A 24,822-nucleotide genomic window follows, 5' to 3' on the forward strand; every position below is an offset into this window, starting at 1 on the left:
TATATCAAGTAGCAATCAAGGAAAAGGTCGCACAGACATCCCCACCTGCCAGTCTGGTAGGGGCAATCCCAGTGGAGGCACCTCTCCCCAGCTAAGGGTAGGGTTGTTTTAGGTTGACCATGAAACTAACCAAGGCAACTGTGATCTGTGCTCCCTTGATAGCAATTCTAAGTGCTGTCTTGTTTAATATAGCTCATGAGCCTCTTTAAATGACAGCTGATACATCTATCAAGATCACAAACTGTATACTTTAAATTATTTTTATTTTGGACAAACCAAATGTCAAAAGAGAATACATGAATAAATCACAAAGCTACACAATGATAGAAAGTTGATGGGAAATGTGTTTAGCATGTAAAGAAGATCACCTATCATCTAATGCCCCTCTCAGCACACTCCACTTCGCTCCTTCCTGACAGTAACAAACATAACGGGGTATTTTCTATAGGGCTGGTCTGAATGAATCAACTTTCACATACTTTTCACTCGAGATAATATAAACAGCTTTCTTTGATGTTGAAAGACATTTTTGTTAAGATAGTCAGATACTTGGAATAAGTATTCGAGTGTCCTCTCTATGGTTCAGTTTTTCTTCAAGAGAAGTCTGTGTGGGTGGGTTCACATTCCTTAGTGAAATAGGACATATCTGAATAGAACCCATAATTCAGTTATGTGTATTCTAGTCATTTGGCTTTGCTATCTAATCCTACTAAAACTTTACTATATATTGATTTGTCTGCTTACCAGATAGTCAATACCTACACTTTTTCTTTACTTTAGAATAACATAGAAATTTAATAAGTTAAATTCTCTCATGTATCCACCCTGTTAAGGATATTAAACTACACACAGTTAGACTAAAATATTAACAACAGACCTGGTAGTTCGTGGGCCTTGTAATCCTCTGTGAATCGGGCAGCTCTTTGACCAAATGGTGAAAACAGTCCTGATCTTTTCTTTGGGACCTTGAAAGCAGTTCGTGTTTCATTATACGTGCCAGGAGCTGGGGTAGACGATTTGATAGGTTCAAATCTCTGGGAAAATATGCCATTAGAAATCAAAAGTAAGATTCCATACTTCATGAGTTAGAAGCTGCCTTCTGAGTGATATAGCATCTAGAAGATACTTTTTAATGTGGCAAATGAATTAAGAACTTTTGCTCATCAAAACATTAAGTTTTACACAGCGTTTGGTAAACTCACTGAAATACTAATAGAGTTAAGGTGTGTTAGAGAGCTCGTGTGTGTGTGTGTGTGTGTGTGTGTGTGTGTGTGTGTGTGTGTGTACACAAATGTGTACATGTTGGTGGTGAGAAGAGATCAAGTCAAAGGTCTTCGTTAGTTGCTTCTCCACCTGAGTTTTTGAGACAGAGTCTTTCATGAACCTGCAGCTCACTCGTTGGCTAGGCTGGCTGGCCAAAAGGCCCCAGAGATCACCCGGTATTTACCGTCTGATACTGATGTAATCAATACTGTGGTTGCCTGGAGCATCTCCTCTTTTAACTTCTACAGTATGTTATAAGGAGTCATTCACTGCTCCTTTGTTTCTGTTTTATTATAGTTTTAAAAGGTTTTTCATCAATTATTTATTGATTCACTTTAAATCTCAATATCTGCCTCCCTCCTCCAAGTCCCCCTCTTTCACAGCTTCTCCTTCCTTTCCCCTTCCCCTTCTTCTCTGAGAAGGGGTAAGAAACCCCTGAGTATCATCCCACCATGGCACACCAAGTCTCTGCAGGACAAGGCACATCCTCTCCCACTGAGGACAGCCAAATATGGCAGTCCAGTCAGGGGAACAGGATCCACAGGAAGGCAGCAGAAACAGGGCCATCTCCTGTTCCAGTTGTTGGGGGACCAGGCATTAAGACAAAGCTGCATATCTACCACACATATGAGGGGCTTAGGTCTACCCCATGCTTGGTCTTTGGTTGGTGGCTTAGTCTCTGGGAGACCCTAAGGGCCCAGGTTAGTTTATTCTATTGGTCTTTCGGTAGAGTCCTGTCCTCTTTGTGTCCCTCAACCCTCCCCCCAGCTCTTCTACAAGACATCCCAGGCTCTATGTAATGTTTGGCTATGTTTTTCTGCAACTGCTTCCATCAGATGCTGGATGAAACCTCTCAGAGGGCAAGGCTTTTGTCTCTTAGCATAACAGAGTATCATTAAGAGTGTCAGGAATTGGTTCTTCCCCATGGGATGGGTCTTAATTTGGGCCAGTCACTGGTTGGCCATTCCCTTCAACTATGGCTCACTTTGTCCCTGCACATCACATAGGCAGGACAAGTTTTCAGTAAGATTTTGTGGGTGGGTAGCTGTCCTTATCCCTCCACTGGGAGTCCTGCCTGGGTACAGGAAGTAGACACTTCTGCCTTCGTATCCATCACTGCTAGAAGTCTCATCTAGAGTCAATCTCAGACTCCCTGGAGCCTCCCCTACCCCTGTCTCAGGTCTCTGGCACTGCCTAGTGATGCACTCCCTATGAATTTCCATTCTCCTTGCCCCGCTCTCCCTACACCTGATCCCCTCCCTGACCCTCTCCCACCTCCATTCTCTCTCCCACCCTCTATCTACCTCCCTCTATCTACCTCCAATATATATTTTATTTCCCCTTATGAGAAAGATCCAAGCAGCCTTCCTTGTGCCCTTCCTGTTACTTGGCTCCATTGGGTCCATGGACTGTATCATGGTTATCATATACTTTATGGCTAATAGTCACTTATAAGGGATACATACCATACATGTCTATTTGGGTCTAGGTCACCTCACTCAGGAAACTATTTTGTAATTCCATGCATTTGCTGCAAAATTTACAACGTCCTTGTTTTTAATAGCTGAGAAGTAGTCCATTGTGTAAATGAACCACATTTTTTTTTACCCATTCTTTCGGTTGAGGGACATCTGGGTTGTTTCCAGTTCCTGGCTATTAGGAACAGTGTTTCTACAAACACAGTTGGGCATATGTCCTTGTAGAGCATCTTTTGGTTTTATGTACAAGAAGGGGGTTAGGTAAAGAAGTAGAACTACTCCCAATTTTCCTGAGAATCTGCCACACAGATTTCCAGATTAATTGTATAAGTTTACACTCCAACCAGCAATGTTTAGTGTTCCCCCTGCTCCACCACATATCAGTGAGTGCATACCACCAAGATGTGAGTGTATACTTTTGTGACTGGGTTACCACACTTAGGATGAAATTTTCAGGTTCCATCCATTTATGTAACAATTTCACGTACTCATTGTCTATAATAGCTGAGTAGTACTTCATTGAGTAGCTGTACCACATTTTCTATATCCATACCTCTCTTGAAGGACATCTGGGTTCTTTCCAGCTTCTGGCTATAATAAATAAGGCTGCGATGAACATACAGAGCATGGGTCCTTGATATATGTTCAGCATCTTTTGGGTATATGCCCAGGAGTGCTACAGCTGGGTTCTCAGGTAGTACTATGTCCAATTTGTGAGGAAACACCAGACTGATTTCCAGAGTGGTGGCAGCAGCTTGCAATCCCACCAACAATGGAGGAGTGTTCCTATTTCTCCACATCCCTGCCAGCATCTTCTGTCACCAGAGTATTTGATCTTAGCCATTCTGACTGGTATGAAATAGAATCTATGGGTTGTTTTGACATGCATTTCCCTGACGACTAAGGTGCTTCTCAGCCATTTGGTAGTCCTCATGTGAAAATTCTTTGTTTAGCTCTGTACCCCATTTTAATAGGATTATTTGATTGTCTGGAATCTAACTTCTTGAGTTCTTTGTATAAATTAGATATTATACCTCTATTAGATGTAGGATTGATAAAGATATTTTTCCAATCTGTTGGATGCCATTTTGTCCTAATGACAGTGTCCTTTGCCTTATAGAAGCTTTGCAATTTTATGAAATCCCATTTTCCTTTTAGAGAATAAACCATTGGTGTTCTGTACAGGAAATTTTACCCTGTGCCTATGAGTTCGAGACTTTTCCCTAATGTCTCTTCTATTACATTCAGTAGATCTGGTTATAAGTGGAGACCTTTGATCCACTTGGACTTGAGCTTTGGGCAAAGAAATAACAATGAGTCAACTTGCATTTCTTCTACATGGTGACCTACAGTTGAACCAGCACAATTTCTTGAAAATGCTGTCTTTTTTCTCTTGGAGAGTTTTAGCTCCTTTGTCAAAGATCAAGTGAACATGGTTGTGTGGGTTCATTTCTGGGTCTTCGAATTCTATTCCATTGAGGTACCTGTCTCTGTATCAATATCATGCAGTTTTTATCATGATTGCTCTATAATACAGCTTGAGGTCAGAAATGGTGAATCCTCCAGAAGTTCTTTTGTTGTTGAAAATATTTTTTGCTATCCTGGGTTTTATGTTATTCCAAATGAATTTGCAAATTGCTCTTTCTGACTCTGTGAAGAGTTGAGTTGAAATTTTGAAAGGGGTTGCATTGAATCTGTAGATTGCTTTTGGCAAAATGGTCATTTTTACTATATTAATCCTGCCAATCCATGAGCATGGGAGCTCTTTTCATTTTCTGAGATTTTCTTCAATTTCTTTCTTCAGAGACTTGAAGTTCTTGTCATACAGATCTGTCACTTGTTTGGTGAGACTCACACTGAGGTATTTTATATCATTTGGTATTATTGTGAAGGGTGTAATTTCCCTGATTTCTTTCTCAGCCTATTTATCCTTTGAGTAGAGGAAGGCTAGTTATTTGTTTGAGTTAATTTTATATCCAGCCACTTTGCTGGAACTGTCTATCATGTTTAGGAGTTGTCTGGTAGAATTTTGGGGGTCATTTAAATATACTATCATATCACCTGAAAAGAGTGACATTTTACTTCTTCCTTTCAAATTTCTATCCCTTACACCTTCTTTTGTTGTCTGACTGATCTGGCTAGGACAAGTGTGATATTGAATAGATAAGGAGAAAGTGAGCAGCCTTGTCCAGTCCCTGATTTTAGTGTAATTGCCTCAAGTTTCTCTCCATTTAGTTTCATGTTGACTACTGCTTTTCTGTATACTGTTTTTACTATGTATAGATATGGACCTTGAATTCCTGATCTTTCCAAGACTTTTATCATGAAGGGGTGTTGAATTTTGTCAAATGCTTTCGCAGCATCTAATGAGATGATCATGTGGTTTTTTTTCTTTGAGTTTGTTTATACAGTGTATTATGTTGATGGATTTCCATATATTGAACCATCCCTGCATCCCTAGGATGAAGCCTACTTGAGCATGTTGAATGATCATTTTGATGTGTTCTTGGACTCGGTTTATGAGGATTTTATTGAGTATTTTTGCATTAATACTCATGAGGAAAATTGGTCTGAAGTTCTTTCTTTTTAGGGTCTTTGTGTTGTTTAGGTATAAGCGTAATTGTGGTTTCAAAGAACGAATTGGGTAGTGTTCCTCCTGTTTCTATTTTTGTGGAATTGTTTGAAGAGTATTGGTATTAGGTCTTCTTTGATGGTCTGATAGAATTCTGCACTAAACCCATCTGGTCCAGTGATTTTTTTTTCTTTTTTGGTTGGGAGACTTTTTAATGACTTTCTATTACTTTACAGATTATGGGAATGTTTAGATGGTTTATCTGATCCTGATTTAACTTTAGTACCTGCTATCTAACTAGAAAATTGTCCATTTCATGCAGATTTTCCAGTTTTCTTGAATATAGGCTTTCGTAGTAGGATATAATGATTTTTTGAATTTCCTCAGTTTCTGTTGTTATGTCTCCCTTTTCATTTCTGATTTTGTTAATTTGGATACTGTCTTTGTGTCCTCTTGTTAGTCTGGAGGGTTTGTCTATCTTATTGATTTTCTCAAAGAAACAGCTCCTGGGCTTGTTGATTCTTTATACAGTTCTTTTTGTTTCTAATTGGTTGACTTCAGGTCTGAGATTGATTATCTCTTAGCCTCTGTTCCTTTGGGTGAATTTGCTTCTTTTTGTTCTAGAGCTTTCAGGTGTGCTGTCAAGCTGCTAGTGTATGCTCTCTCCAGTTTGTTTTTGTTATTGTTGGTGGTGGTGGTGGTTTTTTGTTTGTTTGTTTGTTTGTTTGAGACACTCGGAGCTATGTGTTTTCCTCTTAGCACTGATTTCATTATAACCCGTAATTTGGGTATATTGTGCCTTCATTTTCATTTAATTACAAAAAGTCTTTAATTTCTTTCTTTATTTCATCCTTGACCAAGTTGTCATTGAGTAGAGCATTGCTCAGCTATGATCTGTATGTGGGCTTCCTGTCATTTTTGTAGTTATTGAAAATCGGCTTTAGTCCATGGTGATCTGATAGGATGCGTGGGATTATTTAAATCTCCTTGTGTCTACTAAGGACTGTTTTGTGACGAATTATATGGTAAATTTTTGAGACGGTACCATGAGGTGCTAAGAAGTTATTTTTTTCTTTTAAGATGAAATGTTCTATAGATATCTTTTAAAACCATTTGTTTCATACCTTCTGTTAACTTCAATGTGTCTCTCTTTAGTTTCTGTTTTCATGATCTGTCATTAATGAGAGTGGGGTGTTGAAGTCTCTCACTATTATTGTGTGATGTACATTGTATGCTTTGAGCTTTAGTAAAGTTTCTTTTAGCACTGCCTTCATTGTGTCTCCAAGTTTGGGTATGTTATGCCTTCATTTTCATTAGATTCTAAAAAGTCTTTAATTTCTTTCTTTATTTCTTCCTTGACCAAGTTGTCGTTGAGTACAGCATTGTTCAACTTTCATGTATATGTGGGCTTTCTGTCATTTTTATTGTTATTGCTGACCAACCTTATTCCATGGTGATCTGATAGGAAGCACTGCATTATTTCTTGTCTTCTTGTATCTGTTGAGGCCTGTTTTGTGACAGATTATATGGTCACTTTTTGAGAAGGTACTATGAGGTGCTTAGAGGGTATATTCTTTTTGTTTTACGATGAAATGTTCTATAAATATCCGTTAAATCCATTTGGTTCAAAACTTGTGTTAGTTTCTCTATGTCTCTGTTTAATTTCTGTTTCCACGATCTGTCCATTGATGAGAGTGGGGTGCTGAAATCTCCTACTATTATTGTGTTAGGTACAATGTGTGCTTTGAACTTTAGTAAGGTTTCTTTTAAGACTATTGGTGCCCTTGCATTTGGAGCATAGATATTTAGGATTGAGAGTTCATCTTGGTGGATTTTTCCTGTGATGATTGTGAAGTGTCCTACCTTATCTTTTATGATAACTTTTGGTAGAAAGTTGATTTTATTCAATATTAGAAAGGCTACTCCAGCTTGTTCCTTTGGACCATTTGCTTAGAAAGTTGTTTTCCAGGCTTTCACTCTGAGGCAGTGTCTGTCTTTGTTTCTGAGGTGTGTTTCCTATTTGTAGCAAAATGCTGGGTCCTCTTTACATATCCAGTCTGTTAGTCTATGTCTTTTTATTCGGTAATTGAGTCTATTGATGTTAAGATATATTAAGGAATAGAGATTGTTGTTTGCTGTTATTTTTGTTGTTAGAGGTGGAATTGTGTTTGTGTGTCTGTCTTCTTTTGGTTTCATTCCAAGGAGATTACTTTCTTGCTTTTTCTAGGATGTAGTTTCCCTCCTTGTGTTGGAGTCTTCCATCTATTATCCTTTGTAGGGCTGGATTTGGAGAAAGATATTGTGTAAAACTGGTTTTGTCATGGGATATCTTGGTTTCTCCATATATGTTAATTGAGAGTTTTGCAGGATACAGTAGCCTGGGCTGGCATTTGTGTTCTCTTAGTATCTGTATGACATCTGTCCAGAATCTTCTGGCTTTCATAGTCTCTGGTAAGAAGTCTGGTGTTATTCTGATAGGTCTGCCTTTGTATGTTACTTGACCTTTTTCCCTTACTGCTTTTAATATTCTTTCCTTGTCTTGTGTATTTGATGTTTTGACTATTATGTGATGGGAGGAATTTCTTTTCTGGTCCAATCTGATTCGGGTTCTGTAGGCTTCTTGTATGTTTATGGGCATCTCTTTTTTTAGGTTAGGGAAGTTTTCTTCTATAATTTATTGAAGATAGTTATTGGCCCTTTAAGTTGAGAGTCTTCTCTCTCTTCTATACCTATTTTCCTTATGTTCAATCTATTCATTGTGTCCTCTATTTCCTGGATGTTTTGGGCTAGGGACTTTAGCATTTTACATTGTCTTTTGACAGTTGTGTTGATGTTTTCTATGGTATCTTCTGCCCCTGAGATTCTCTCTTCAATCTCTTGTATTCTGTTGGTGAGGCTTGCATCTATGACTCCTGATCTCTTTCCTAGGTTTTCTATCTCCAGGCTTGTCTCCCTTTGTTATTTCTTTATTGTTTCTATCTCCATTTTCAGATCCTAGATGGTTTTGTTCAATTCCTTCACCTGTTTGGTTGTGTTTTCCTATAGCTCTTTAAGGGATTTTTGTGTTTCCTTTTTAAAGGCTTCTACTTGTTTACTTGTGCTTTCCTGTATTTCTTTAAGGAAGTTATTTATGTCCTTCTTACAGTCCTCTATCATCATCATAGGATGTGATTTTAAATCCAAGTCTTGCTTTTCCAATGTGCTGGGATATCTAGTATTTGCTATGGTAGGAGAAGTGGGTTCTAATGATACCAGGTAGTCTTGGTTTCTGTTGCTTATGTTCTTGTGCTTGCCTCTTGCCATTTGGTTACCTCTGACATTAATTAGTCTTACTGTCTCTGACTGGAATTTGTCCCTCCTATGGGCCTATGATCCTGTGAGCCTGTGATCTTAGGAGTGAAAGCGCTCCTGGGAGACCAGCTCTCTGCAGGCAGGTTTTGGGTCTCGAGGGCTATGGGATAGCCTTAGCTCTGGGCACAGATGGAGACTGGAAGTCTCATGTAATTCTAATAGGTCTCCACTTATAAGTTACTTGGCAATTTTCCCTTGCGGCTTTTAATATTTTTTCTTTGTTCTAGACATTTAGTGTTTTGATTATTACGTGATAGGAGGATTTTCATTTTTAGTCCACTCTATTTGGTGTTCTGTAAGCTTTCAAAGAAATATTCATTGCTGCCTCACATTTTTTATCTATTCCTGTGTGATCCACTGTGGTGGAGAGGTGAGGGTAGTGGTTCACAATGTGCACTATTTCTTACTTCCATAATGTGAATTCACCTACAGCATGACTAATTTCACACTACCAGCATAATATCAGTCAACTTGCAAAAGTCCTGGAAACCACCATTGTCTTGTAAAAATTGATATAGGTGCACTACAACACATCCCAACTCCTTACCGTTCTTTCTAGAGAGCCAACAACATTGCTTTCTGGTTTATGCTCTATGAGTATGTATAAAATCAAGCAATTATGTGTATGTTTCCTTCACCCCTTGTTCTTATTCAAAATCGCAGTGTATCAAATATGCTTTCTGCATTTTAGGAAAACAAGTAAATGTCATGGCCAACTAACCTGACCTCTGAGAGACCAGAAAAGGGCATGTCAGCTCCTGGATTTGTCAATTTTTACAATCCCATGGATAATTCTAAAGTGTATCCAGAACTTGTAGCCATAGTTGCAATAAAAATCTTGTGTTTTGTAAAGTAATATATCAAAAGATGAGAAGAATCATTGCATTTTGGTAAAATACTAGACCATTCCTGAAATTCATCTAAAATTTCCCAGAAACATATCTGCATTTACTCCTATAAAGCAAAAATTGTTACTCCTAAGTCTACCTTCTTAATTGGATTTTTCTTTTTCTATCACTATAACTGATATATCTTTTCAAATTAAACTAAACTACCTCTATGAGGCAATCAGTTTTGCTTTAACTCCTCTGTGTCTCCAGTCATTATTCTTTCTTTCACTACCATCCTTTTGAACAAAATTATTTTTCTTTCCCATTTATAAAATATAATTTAAATGACATAAATTAGATCTATATACTAAATGAATGGAAGTCACAAAAAACTCAAAAGTGCCAATTATAACATGTATTTTTAAAAATCAAAGGCACGCACACAACTGTCCTTTATGTATACCTCTTATGCAGTGCCTTTAGCACTGTTAAGATGCTCAAACTAAAATCTAATATTTACTTTTGCGTCTCCTTAGTCCCTCAATACATCTAACTCATTAAAATATAATCTTAATTATATCTATAAAATATATATTTAATCTGTCTGTCTCCAAGGAGGAGATCCTAAATATATTGAAAACAAAGTAGTTGTCTATAATAACTTTCCTAAGTTAAATAAAATAATCAGACCTGCATAGAGTAGAAGAAGATATTTTTCACAACTACCTTGTCTGCAGGCTGTTGCATTATAAATGTTGGCCAGTCTCTTAGTTTTCTTTCTGTACAAATACCCTAAAGACATTTGTGCTTACTTGGAATGCTCCTTGAATGACCTGAAGTGGTGGTTGTGGACGAAACATCTGACTTCAACATCACTAGTAAAGGTCCTAGGGCAGGGGCATGTGTGTCCCCAATGGCAGTGTGACAGAATACTGTCATACCACTCTCTACATGTTACATATTTCTACATGAACTACACTTAATACTCCATACATGCATTAGCAGATTGCACTTTAGGATTCAAAATAAATTAGGTACTTCATATCATCCAAACTGAATGTTCACATATAAAAATTTGATCAATAGAAAATACTTAATAGGTGTTTCCAATTTAAATATTTACCTGTGTATTTTTGTTAATATTCGATCTTATTTCACATAACTGTGCCCATAATTTTGCAGTGTTTTGCCCTTACTATACCCATTTCTAATTTTCTGTATGCCTTTATGCATTTTATAATCTCCTTAAATGCCTTTGGATTTGTTACTGTGTTCCCACCATGCCTGTCACACTATGGATATGAAAATGTATGGGCACCGTTACCTCTGTTTCAGGAAAGAAAAGAAGAGATGAAGCGTCCACAATTGCTGACATGGACTTTACTTGGTCAAATTGACTTTTAATGTTGTACTTTCCAGGTCCTGGTACTCCCTAAGTTACAGAGAGAAAGAAATAAATTAAGAAAGGATTGTCTTTCTACAACACATAAGAAAACACTGGACAATTCTTATAGGCTATTACCATAGTCTGTCATGAAGAGAAAAGCAGAGGGGAGGAGGGAACGACCTACAAAGAAACAAGAGGGGGGAGGGGGAGAGAGAGGGGGAAGAGAAGAAGAGAAGAGGAGAAGAGAAGAAGAAGAAGAGAAGGGAAGGAAGGGAAGGGAAGGGAAGGGAAGGGAAGGAAGGGAAGGGAAGGGGAAGGGAAGGAAGGGAAGGGAAAGGAAAGATGTCCTAGTCAAGATATCCTTTGGCCCTGAATCGCACTTCCTGAAGCTTTGCTGCCCTCTGCTGATGAAGTGAAAAAAATGTTCCTATGGCTAACTATTAAAAGAAAGAAATAAAACGTTTTCAACTGTCCTTTCATTTCAGGGTATAAATGTAGCCTTTCCCCTTTAAATGTGCCTGGTTTGCGATGCAGATTAGTGGTGAAATTCCTGCTCACCATGTACATAAGGTTCAGCACACAGCAGCAGGGAGAAAAACCTCCCTGTCTTCTCCAACTTTCAATAATTAATAGCAAAACAAATAGACAACAGGAAATATTATATTTTAAACAGAAATGCTTGATGGAAAAAAATAACTTTTACTTGAATACTTTTCAACAAACAAAAATTAATTTATTTATCACAGCACCAACTTCCTTATTATTGTTAGATAAGAGAAATCAATAGACAATAGATGGAGAGAGTGGGAGGGAGACACAGACAGACAGACAGATGAACGGATGATAGATTTTCATCAGCAAATATCACACAGCTAATATTCCAGTTTGTGAAAAGGAATTAAGGAAGAGCTTAGAGCATGGTGTGGTGGTATACACCTTTAATCCCAGCACTCTGGGGGTAGAGGCTGGTGGATCTCTAAGTTCAAGGCTAGCCTGGTCTAAAGAAGACTTTCAGTATAACCAAGCTTAGGCAGTGAAGGAAAAAACTGAAAACAGAAAGCTGATGAAGATGTAATTGAGTGAGGGAACCATGTTCCAGTCCCAACAAGCAACAAAACTTGGCAGCTTCTGCTACATAGTTCTGCCTTTAGCATTAAGGATGAAAGAAAGGGATAATAGAATCTCCCTCCATGACTAAGGAAAGCCGCTGAGACCAGGCATGTGTCAGAGGTGTCCCTGCATGGAGTAGAGTAAAGGAAAGTGACCACAGGGCAAGGTCCCACTCAGCAAAGCTTCCAACTTGTGAAAAGAAATTAAAGAAAAGCTCATGGGCTTCTGTACTTTTGACAGAAGCTGAAGTTATCACAGAGAAAATAGACTCAGTTGAGGAAATGCCTCCATGAGACACAGCTGTAAGGTATTTTCTCAACTAGTGATTAAGGAGGGAGGACACAGTCCATTATAGGTGGTGTCATCCCTGGATTGATAGTCTTGGATTCTATAAGAGAGCAAACTGAGCAAGCCAGGGAAAGCAAGCCAGTAACATCCCCCCATGGCCTCTGCATCAGCTCCTGCTTTCTGACCTGTTTGAGTTCCAGTCCTGACTTCCTTTGGTGATGAACTGCAATGTGGAAGTGTATGCTGAATAAACCCAATTCGCTTCTTGGTCATGATGTTTGTGTAGGAATAGAAAGCCTGACTAAGACAGTTTCCATTATCCCTGACTCTTATAGTAAGAACTTAACACGCACACACACACACACACACACACACACACACACACACACACACACTTCCATAATGATCCCTGAGCCTTGGAAGGAAGGAGCACAATATACATTTACTATTTAAGTCTGAGCGTTCTGCATTCTCTTATTCTCTATGCATTGGCCAGTTTTGTGTGTCCACAGTGTAAAATAGTATAAACATTGTTTAAAAGTCTAAAGTTCAAAATCTCTTCTGAGACTCATGGCAATGTTTTAACTGCAATCTCTTATAAAAATCCAAATGTACTAACAGTTCGTGTACTTCCAACTCACAACAGCACAGAATATATATAACTGCTCCAAAGGGAGGAAAAGGGTGTGGTGAGGAAATACTGAATCAAAGCAGGATGGAAAACCAGCAGAGCAAACTCCGAACTCTCCATCTCCTTGTCCGATGTCTCCAACTCTTCTCAGCTTTGTGGACTACAACACACTTCTTTCTCTTGGGCTGGTTCTACTTCCTGTTAACAGATTTTCTAGGCAGGCATCCCATGGCTGTAGCTTCTCCAACATTTTGGTGTCTCCAAAGCAACCACCTTGAGAGCTTCACACAATGATATCTCTAGGCCTCCATGCACTTCCTTCAACAGGGCCGTTACCTAGTCCAACAAAGCCACAGCCTCTAAGAGTACCATTCTCTATGAGAGATAGGGCCATTTTCATTCAAACTCCTACACAACTCTTGCACTTGTTTGGTTAGAGTTACTCCTAAGATATTTTATTTGTTTCTGACTAAGACTCATCCTCCTTGTTGGCGGTCTGGCCACTAGAAATTTGACCATGCTCCAGTGAGCATGCACCAAATGAAATGAATCTGTTGGGTTTTGTGGGATGAGAGGGTAACAGAGTAGAGGAATCACAGGGGAAGGGGGCAGCAGGCATGAGAAGACTGGGAGATGAGAGAGATGGGGGGAATATGATGTGAGATTTCCAAACAAAAAATAAAATTAGTAAAATAGTAACAATCATCAGTGGTCTCAAATAGAAAGCAAAAAAAGCAGATTAATTCAATGGCACTGGAGAGGAAAGTCAGGAGCCAAAGTTTGAAGGATCCAACAAAATGGATACAAAAATTGGCAATAGTAATAAAAAAAAAATCTAAGCAACAGGGAGAAAATTTCAGCACGAAAATTGACATTTTGGAAAAAATATGAAGAGTGACTTGAAATTTTAATGAACAATAGAAACAAAAGAAAACATAGATACTACCAAAGATATAATGAACAAAGGTAAGAATAAACAAGGATGGAAGACAAAGTCAATTAAATACTGCACTCAAGTATCAATAAAAGGCAAAACAAACATGACAATAGGTAGGACTCCTGAATACCGTGAAGGAGGGATACAGGTGACACATACCTGTATCCACAGAAGATGAGAGAAAGAGGCAGGAGGCAGGATCGTGAAACTAACCTTCCAAACAAAGTGAGTTCCAGGTAAGCTATGTAATGAGCCCTCTCAAAATCATTAACAAATAACTATTCCTATTATCAATATATTACCCTGCCTTTATTGCTGCTGTTATTTGTATTCTTTGTCTACAGTAGGCCAGAGAGTCCACCAGTGTTGTTTGGCTTGAGTGGCTGAGCCCTATTTTCTATTGCAATCATGACTAGTGATGGATGCTGTTTTAAGGTGACTACACTGAGACCATTGGGTATTCTGTAACCAATAGCTAAAAGGACAACTAATGTTTACTAATCACCTGCTTTTGCCCAGCAAGATTTCAGTTTCAATTCACAGATAAGAAAAACACAATGCAAACAGGTTATTTCCAAAGCCCCACAGTGATAGACGGCAATCACTAACTTCCCTTAATTGAGATATGAATGTTTGTGTGAAATATCCTGGCGGAGAAACATAAGCAATAGTCAGAGAAACTAGAAGCAAAGCAAGGTTCAGAGAAAGACCAGTTCCATTCTGAATGTTAGTTTCATAGTTCCATGACATCGAAATGGAGGTGTCATACATGCATTAATTTCTACAGGATTGGAACTCAATGGGGAATCAGTGTTGTAAACACAGAGTGGAAGTAATAAGAATAGACAATAATACCTGAAACCACAAAAGTGCATAAATGTTTTCCAGGTAAGCTGCCTAAATAAAAAAAATTACAATGGCTAAAATACCATTTCCTGTTTATGTGATTCCTGGTATTATGTTTACAGATTAGGAAAACAGCCCTTTCGCTTGAAATGAAATGTGGTTTTGATATATGTCCCAGATATAATTAACACTCATAGTTCATCCTCATGATGGATTGAACAGAGAACATGTAACTTGGATTTGGATCACAGAGAGCATCTGTCAATTAAATTTGTTTGCATAATTACAATGTAAACTTTGATTCATTAAAAAAAGCAAAGATTCTCTGGGGTTTTTTAACTATTCAGATTTAAACAGAATGAAATCAAATAAACATGGTAAGGCAAACCCTAGAGCAATTGAAAAGTATCATATTAATCAACAATAGCACTATAATTGCCATTGGCCTCAAATGCCACTCTTTGGCTGTATGTCACCCAAGTGAGAATATGAGAGACAGGAAGCGCTTTGTAGGCTAAGTCATGTCCTTGTTACCCAACCATATGTTTAGTAGCCACACTAGGAAACAAAGTAGCTATCTGGTATAAATTTAGGCAAGCAAATCAAAAGAGGAAAAATGGAAATGTAAGTTACTGAGCTTGGCCATATATTACTCCTCCAGAGAAGAAAGTTGTAATAAACAGTATCATACAGAAAACAGGATTAAATTCAGTGATGCTCATGAAAAGCTATTAAGATTCCATAACACATTTGCTGAATAACAATGCATGTCAAGACTGGTATTTGTAACTCAACTGAGCCAAAACTCTGTTACAGCAGGATGAATCCACACTTCTACCACAATTACTTGCATTTTCACCAAGAAAAAAATAAACAAATAATTTTTATAGTTTTTGTACAATTGCTACAACGTCTATATGAAGTATCTAGTAACAATCAAGGTTCGTAATGCCTATTTTAGCAACTTGGTTACTATGTAAATGTTTGGAGGTCAACAGTTATTAGTATGAAATGTAAAGTCCCACATACAGTCACTTAATTTCTTCTGCTTTTAACAAACCTAAATTCCCCTTTCAACATGAAAATGTTATCATTAATATTGAATATTACACAGAGAGCTGAGTCATCTAAATGAAGATGTTAAGGATTGTAAATCTTAAATGACTTGAAGGAGCAATATATGGTTAATTGGTACTCACAAAATACTCACAAAAATTGTGTCCAATGCCAGCTTGGACCAGGCAGGCAGAGAAGTGTTGAATGGAAATTGACTCAAAAGAAAATCATTCTCCCTTGTACACAGGAATAACATTTAATTAAATCCAACTTGTTATAAGAGTTGGTTTGGGGTATTTTGTGTTTCCTTTTGTATTTTAAGCAGAAAATATGGATTTGTGTCTGAAATCTCACAAGCTACAAGTGTTGGTAACTCACTGAATTTTAACAACTTTAAATATGACATAAAATATAAGTGTACATTAAATTAACCCCATAGGTCACTAGGTTCCACACTATTTTCTTTGATGTCTTAGTCTATTCAATCAAACATCTGTCCATGTGTACTCCTTTACATATTTATAAACATTGTAAAATTGAAATTTAAAAATATCCGAAAAGAGATGTGGTGTTTCCATGCCTCGCTATAGTGGTTTCCATGGTGAGATCATGATGCTCGCCCTGGTGGTCAGTGAAATCTGGCATCTTCAGACACGGATAGCTGTGAGACTATGATATGATATACATCATATGATAGTATGGTTAGCTAGATGACTGTGCCATGAAAAGACTACTGATTCGCATCCAACATTACCTGATCCTATACACAGCCTGTGCTTGCCTTCACAATTCTTGTTATTCCTATTGACAAACCAGTGAGCGAGACAGACTAGACTTTTCCATGCATTATTCCCATAGGAAGCATATGTAGACAGACTAATGGAAAGGTATAGAAAGTTCTAGAAAAGTGAACTCAGCTGGCCCAGCAGATAGAACAGGTAAATTCACAGTTGTAGATCAAGTCATCAAGTAATGAAAATACCAAAATAAGAATATTCGCTGATCCTGTGTGGTCAAATATGAATATGAATGTGTAAGGTCAAGATAATTGGGTAAGTCGTGATTTACTAAGCTACTTTAATTACCTATGATTGTTTAAACAAGTGTTTGCTTTGGTTTGAGTGTGTCCAGAAGGTCAATGTGGAGGAATGTTGATTCATCAGCATAGTTATCTTGGGGAGCAGAGTAGTAGGCCATGTTTAAGTCATGAGGAGGAGCCTTCAGGACAGGACCTTTTTTCATATGAATGGGTTAGCTGTCATAGAGTTTGGCCCACTTCCGCTCTTCTACATGTGCCACTTGCCTTGTGCTTTTTCCCATGAACTAAAAAAGTACAAGGCCTCCACCAGATGTGGCTTCCCAGTCTTGAGTTTACCAATCTCTAGAACTAGAAGCCAAAACATGTCTTTTCTTTAAAAATTAGCCAGTCCTAAGAATTCTTTTATAGCAAAATATAATAGAGTGAGATGGAATTTGAAACTTAAAATAAAAGCAAGAACCCTTGTTTATAGCTTCATAATAGTATTTCTCTGCATCTTGTACCTGCAGCCTCCTAGATGAGTAGTCAGTACCCGTTGACATCACCGGTTAGGGGAAGTTTTAAGGCTTATTCTTAAGGGTCTTGAAAATTGAAATCAGGTGTACCTTGTGAGAATCAGTAACAAAGTAGTTATATTTCGAAATAAAGAATAATAGTGTTTGTAGTCTTTCACTGTGTAGCTATAGGCACCTCAATGATGGATAGCATAATTTAAGTTGTATTTGAAATTGCTTCCTTGTGCTAGCTCCTATGTGAAATTTGATAATTTAAATTCATAACCATAGATCCCTGTAAATTGCACCAAAAGTTTAGTGGCTGTCAAGTATGTCTATTCATATTAAGCACAAATGGCCCAGAAATTATGGAGAGATGGCTCAATGAAGACTACTGTCAGCTCCCCAGCAGATAATAAATTGTAATATTTTATGGCAAAATGTGGAAGGTTGGAAGTTTCCACTGGGAAGACAACAGTTGACTGCATGACTATTCCACTATGAAGTAGTCCTACAAATTATTTCTTCATGTTCTGTTGCAACATATGGAAGTGGTTTATACAGTATCTAACTAGCACATCACAAGTTTCTTTCTCCAAAGATAGAAAGAGAGCTTGAGCTGGGAAAACACTCAAATCTCAGATGCAGGTTACTTCTACTTACATTTATTGTTTTCAAATCATCAGAAGAGAGTTTTAGCATTAAAGAGCACATTGATGTGGTCTGGTGGTGATTAGTCCGAACCATAGAGAACACAAAATATTCCATAGAAAAAGACAATATGAAATCATAATGGTCTGTACTGATATTTGCTTTGTATTTCATTTTTTCTTTTTGGTATTTTGGGATAAGGTCTCACTATGTATCCATGGCTGACTTGGAGCCCACTGTGTAGACCAGGCTAGCCTTGAACTCAGAGATCCACCTGTCTTGGAACCCCCAGTGATGGGGATAGAGATGTGGGCTACAGCATCCCCTGTAGATTTTTATTTCAGTAGCTCATATAATCACCTGTCTTCTCATCAACATGCTTATGTTACAATGGAAAGTGCATATTAATTGTGCATTTCTTCATTAGCCACACTTTATAAGTGTTGATCATATTCATACTTTGACTTTATTTGAAACCCAAGATAAAATCACAAGGAATAAAGGCTTGGACGGGGCTATGATTTCTTCTGAATTCAATCTACTGTGACCACACTCACTCTGCATTATCTTCTCCTACCCTCCCCCACCCTGCTGACCTCCTTTTTTTCCAACTACTCTTCATCCTATGTTCATGTCCTTGTGTGTGTGTACACGTGTGCACACAGGTGGCCACAGCTGCTGTGAATTCATGATCTTGTGATTGACTGGATTTACTAAAGTATAATCAACACATTTAAACTTTTATACACTTAACACACATAATGTGATATTTTGATAAACGTTTATATAATGAAATGATTAAAACCATGAAACTAAGGAGCATCATAGCACATACTATCATTTTTATATGTAGGTTAGGATATTTAATCTACACTCTTAATAACTTTAATGTACACATTTGGTGTTATCAACCATTATTTGACATGCTGTAAGAAAACTTTTAAATATATGACTCCTGTCTAATTGAAAATGTGTATCCTTTCACTGACATGTAGATCCAGCCACAAAAGCGATCACCATTCTGTTTCTATATGACAGAGACTTATCGCATTTATCAATGTTTTCCAGATTCTTCGATGTTGTTCCACATAATAGCAATATGTCTGTATCCATCCTTCAATGAGTTCGTAGGCTAACTATATACTGTAGATACTGTGACTAACACGGCAGTGAACGGGAGAATGCAAACATACATGTAATGTGTTATTTATTTTATTTTGGATAAATTCACAGACAGATTTTTGGATCCTTTGGTAAGTGATTTTACTATGGTTTTCTACAATGACTATATTACCATTACCCTATTAACAGTATTGGAAATACATCTCACCAACACCACCTATCATTTTAAAACGTTTTGATAATACCAGCTTTAATGGGAGTGAGGTGATATCTCACTGTGGCTTTTATTTCCACAACCTTGGCGATGAGTGAGCTTGAGTACTTTTTAAAATAACTGTTAGGTATTTGCATGTCTTGTTTTGAGAAGTGCTTATTCAAATCCTGGGTCAGTTTTGCTTTTAACAGAGTTACTTGTTCTTCTGCTACTGAAATGTTTAAGTTCTTCCTATAACTCCTTTAATCAGATGAAAAGTTTGTAAATAGTTTCTCCCATTCCATAGGTTGTGTCTTCTCTCTGTTAATTGTGATCTCTGCTATGAAGAGGCTGACTGTTTTATTCATTCTTACTTGTGTATGTATTGTATTTGCTGTCTGTACACTTCAGCAATTTCTCAAAATGACATTCCAGGCCAATGCCAAAGGTATGACCTAAATTTTCTCTCAGTACAGTAATTATCATTATTAGTGGAATTATTGTTTTGGTTTTAGGCATCATGTTGAAATCTTTACTCATTCCAACTGACTTTTGTTTGTGCTACAAATGAGGATCTAGTCACATTCCACATGTGGGGCCCACATTTCCCAACACTATCCATCCAACAGTTGATTCCTTTTTCAAATTTGTTACAAATCAGTCACAAATGCATGCATTCAATTATTTGCTATTTATACTGTCCCAGTCTTCTACATGTCTCTTTTGATCGTATTAGCACACCGTTTTATTTAGTGCATCTTTGTAGAATACTTTAAAATTGTGGGGTATAATAGCTTCACCTTTGTTCTTTGTTCTCAAGAGGTTTTAGCTACTCCCTAAGTTCTGAGAGTCTTTGCCCCTTAGTATTATCATCTAGTTTTTTCTTTGAAAAGCCACAATACATTTTGTTGAGAGTTTCATTTCATCTCTAGATTGATTTGGATGATACGGGCATAATTTAACAATATTGATTTATTCTATTTGTAAATAGGAGACACATTTCCATTTGTTTGCTTTTTAAATATACTTCAGCAATGCTTTGTAAATTTCAGTTTAGAAATATTCCCTTTAGTCTAAATTTATTATGGAAATACTTTAATGCTATTTTAAATGCATTAAGTGGAGCTTCCCTTCAGCTTCCTTATTAAATGTTTTATTATCCGAAGATACACTGGGTGATACATGTTGAGTTCTGCAGCTTTATCAGACTCATTCACTGATTCTAACAGCTTGGTTTTTTTTTTTTTTTTTTTTTTGGTTCTTTTTTTCAGAGCTGGGGACCGAACCCAGGGCCTTGCGCTTCCTAGGCAAGCGCTCTACCACTGAGCTAAATCCCCAACCAACAGCTTGGTTTCTTGTTTGTTTGTTTGTTTGTTTGTTTGTTTGTTTTTAAGTTCTTGACCTTTTCTACATATAAGAGAATCTTCAAACAATTCATCTCTCTTCTTAGTCGGGGCACTTTTGTTTTTATGGCTTAGTGTAGCTACTGCTAACCCTTTAATGATTATATTAAATAATACTATATTGAGTTTGAACCCCTCCCTTGTTCCTCGTTTTAGCAGGAAAGTCTTCAGCATTTTCCACTCTTGACTTTACTATTACCAATGAGCCTTCAAAATATGGTCTTTATTGTTTTGTAGATTCCTTCCATACTTGTTAAGATGATTTAATCATAAATAAATATTGAATTTTGTAAAATGGTGTGCTCTGCATTTTGAGGTGTTTTTTAACCTTGCATTCTGATCACATAGATCACAAGGTCCCAAAAATATGGCACATAAGTCTATAGTTTGTGATGCGGCTGAATTCAGTGCAAAAGTATTTTCTTGAGAATTTTGCATCTATGTCCATCAGAGGCATTTCTCTGTAATAGTTTTTCCTCTTCAGGAAGGTAAGGCTGGGCTTATAAAGTAAATTGGAAACTGTTCCTTTCCTTTAAATTCTATTGGAGCTTTAAAATGACAGGCACTTTAATTCTTTAAATGTTCAGTAAAGTTCATCTATAAAATCACCAGGTTCCTAACGTTTTATGCTGTAATCTATTAAGATTTATTACTTTTAATTGTGTATCCATGTCTCCAGGGGGTGCCAATGTGCGTGGAGGTGCGCCCCAGAAGCCATAGGTATCCGATCCTCTGAAGCTGGGCTTATGGGCAGTTGTGAGCTGTCAGACTGACGTGGGTTCTGAAAACTAAACTCGGGTCCTCTGCAAGAGTAATATATAATCTTAACCACTGAGTAATCTCTCCTGTGTGCTCTCAACTCCTCAGTTATTTTCCCAGCTCCATTTTTGAGGTTATTTTTTTATCACTGGTTCATATGTCTTAAAGATTATGGAATGTTCAATTTTTTATTCCTTCGCAATGCCAACTTGAAAGATTATCTAAGAAATTACACATTTTTTTTTTTTTTTTTTTTGAACTTTTTTTTTTTTTTTTTATTAACTTGAGTATTTCTTATATACATTTGAATGTTATTCCTTTCCGGTTTCGGGCAAACATCCCCCCCCCCCCCTTCCTTATGGGTGCTCCCTCCCAACCCTCCCCCATTGCTGCCCTCTCCCCAACAGTCTAGTTCACTAGGGGTTCAGTCTTAGCAGGACCCAGGGCTTCCCTTCCACTGGTGCTCTTACTAGGATATTCATTGCAACCTACGAGGTCAGAGTCCAGGGTCAGTCCAGAAATTACACATTTTTATCAGTTAATCAACTAGTTGGTACATAATGCATAGACATTAAATATTTAACAAGCGTGTCCCTCACAGTGTCCTGTGTGAAGATGCAGTCTCCAGCTGACGCTGCTCTTTCAGAGGTGTCTCTGAGCATGTGCCTACCTGGGAGGAATGGGAGGAACTATAGGAACTTTTCACAAGCCACTCGGGTTCTCAGAAGAGTTCCTGTGCTTTATTATCTGCCAGATGCATGCCAGTCAAATGAATGACACAGACATAGCAACAGGAAACATTAGGACTTTGGGTCTGAATTAAACCACTTCTAGGAAGAAGCGGGAGCTAGACCTCTGTGCTGGTTTGCTTCGTACTAGACAGTGAGGCAAATAACTATGTGTGATCCCATACTACTTAAACCAACTCCTTTGTTCTCCTTACTTTGGAATTCACAAAAATGTGTTCCATTCACAGATGTATCTTCTTTGGGATCCAGACCTCACCATTAAATGTTCATGTGGACATACGACTGTCTCCAGGCAAGTGCAGCATTTGGGCTCCTCCCCCAAAGCTACACTTAAGCGAGGAGAAAAGATATGAGAAGTACCACACACCATTTATGATATCTAGAAGTCACATTACCTGCTCCAACATCTCCTAAATGCAGGCTAGTTGGAAGCACACCTCTTACAGTCAGGCTAGTTGGAAGCACACCTCTTACAGTCAGGCTAGTTGGAAGCACACCTCTTACAGTCAGGCTAGTTGGAAGCACATCTCTTACAGTCAGGCTAGTCGGAAGGACACCTCTTACAGTCAGGCTAGTCAGAAGCACACCTCTTACAGTCAGGCTAGTCGGAAGGACACCTCTTACAGTCAGGCTAGTCGGAAGGACACCTCTTACAGTCAGGCTAGTTGGAAGGACACCTCTTACAGTCAGGCTAGTCGGAAGCACATCTCTTACAGTCAGCACACCTCTTACAGTCAGGCTAGTCGGAAGCACACCTCTTACAGTCAGGCTAGTTGGAAGGACACCTCTTACAGTCAGGCTAGTTGGAAGGACACCTCTTACAGTCAGGCTAGTTGGAAGGACACCTCTTACAGTCAGGCTAGTTGGAAGGACACCTCCTGATTGCAGGCTAGTTAGAAGCACAGCCCTTAAGAAGCAGCTTTGGAAAGGGCTCACATGAAGCTTTCCAGGGAGAACTAGTTGGGGTTCCTGCCTGTTACTTTCATGCAGCTCAGGGGGTCCTGCTGGACACCCCTGTTCTTGTTTGTTCTGCGTGACCCTGAACAAGACAGAATGCAGAACCTGGTCTGCTCGCAGAGGTACGTGGGTTAGAATTCGGATCCTCACGAGGTGGTATAAAACCTGGTCCATTGGGATGCACAGAAATTTCTTCCAGGAAGATAGGACAGGTGTGGTTTTATTACTGAAGTCAAATGAAGAAAGAAAGAACTTCTCATCATTTAACAAAACGACGAAGGTAGCCTTCTGTATTTTAACAATCCGGATGTTACACACTGGTCTAAACTTTTCTACACCACGATCTTTTCGAGCTTTCCTCTCAGATTGTAAAAAGTAAATGGCTTCCAAGGCAAGCCTGAGCTCGCTGCTGAAGAGATAGCTGATCCAAGAGTGCATCTGATAAACAAATCGCCATGAGAAAGCAACTCCCAGGACCATCGATCCCCGCAATGGCAGTTCTAAACTTGACGTTGACTCGGTCACTGGGAAAACTCTGCAACTACACAAAGGAGTCGATCTCATCTGCCAACTCTGCTGACTCAGAAGCCAGGACAAAGGGACATTTTAAAAGACAAGTGGGATTCTAATGCGCAACCCACGTAAAGAACAACTGCATTGGCAGGCGGAAACAGGCTGGCGGGCACCTCTACGGCGACCAAGTGTGTGATGGAGATGTGGGAACGATGCAGGAACGCAGTGGGGCTTGCACTGTGGAGAAGTGTGGAACTGGCGATGTGACGGTGCCTGGGGTTGAAGGTAGGAAGGTCAGGCCATTGCCCAGTGTGGTCAGTGGGGTCCAGTGCAGCGGCCTGGGGCTTATGCAGATGCAGACCCCACCCCTGCCCCTCTTCCCCATTCCCAGCCCTGTAGGATCTGGCCATGTTTGGGTCACTGGTCCTGATGTAGCCAGCTGTGAGGTAGATGTTCTTGTAGCCTGTGTTAGCAGCTACTACCATGAGGGTGTTTGTGGTCTCTGTGTCAGCCTGGAGCTACCCACCCTTCTCAAAAATTTTAACCCAGAATTGTTCCTATTTAAAGAAAATGCAGAGACAAAAAAGGATCAAAGACTGAAGAAAAGGCCATGCAGAGACTGCCCTGCCTAGAGAGCCATCCCATATACAGACACCAAACCCCGACACTAATGCTGATGCTAAGAAGCACTTGCTGACAGGAGCTGGGTATAGCTGTCCCCTGAGAGGCTCTGCCAGCATCTGACCAATACAGATGCAGATACTCACAGCCAACCATTGACTAAGCACAGGGACCCAAATCAGTATCAACTAATCTGACTCCCTTCCCCAGAGCTCCCAGGAACTAAATCAACAACCGAAGAGTACACATGGAGGGACCCATGGCTCCAGCTGCATATGTAGAGGATGGCCTTATCTAGCGTTAATGGGAGGGAGGGAGGCTTGACGACCCAAGGGGAATGCTAGAGGGTGACACAGGAATGGGTGGGAGGGAGCACCCTAATAGAGGCAAAGGGGATGGGGGATGGGATGGGCGGTTTCCAGAGGGAAAAATTGGAAGGGGACAACATTGAAATGTAAAGGAATAAAATATCCATTTTTTTTTTTAAAAGGACTGCTTTGACTTCAGATATGGGGATGCGGATCTTGGAGTTTGCCCTGCTGGCTTTTGCTCTTGCTTTGGCCCAGTATTTC

At 38.8% G+C, this 24,822-nt stretch overlaps 1 protein-coding gene across 1 annotated transcript in view; it reads right to left on the reverse strand.

Moving 5' to 3' along the window:
• The window catches only part of Stpg2 (sperm tail PG-rich repeat containing 2), a 228,554-nt gene that overhangs the window by 134,348 nt on the left and 69,384 nt on the right, over positions 1-24,822 (reverse strand). Inside the window, exons 7-8 of the mRNA XM_032896555.1 lie at positions 10,819-10,926; positions 878-1,034 (exon numbers count right to left, since the gene is read on the reverse strand). Coding sequence (XP_032752446.1) covers positions 878-1,034; positions 10,819-10,926 — 265 coding nt within the window. The remainder of the gene's footprint in view (positions 1-877; positions 1,035-10,818; positions 10,927-24,822) is intronic.

The sequence above is a fragment of the Rattus rattus genome, chromosome 3 (genome assembly GCF_011064425.1).
Source record: "Rattus rattus isolate New Zealand chromosome 3, Rrattus_CSIRO_v1, whole genome shotgun sequence".
Taxonomy (NCBI): Eukaryota; Metazoa; Chordata; class Mammalia; order Rodentia; family Muridae; genus Rattus; species Rattus rattus.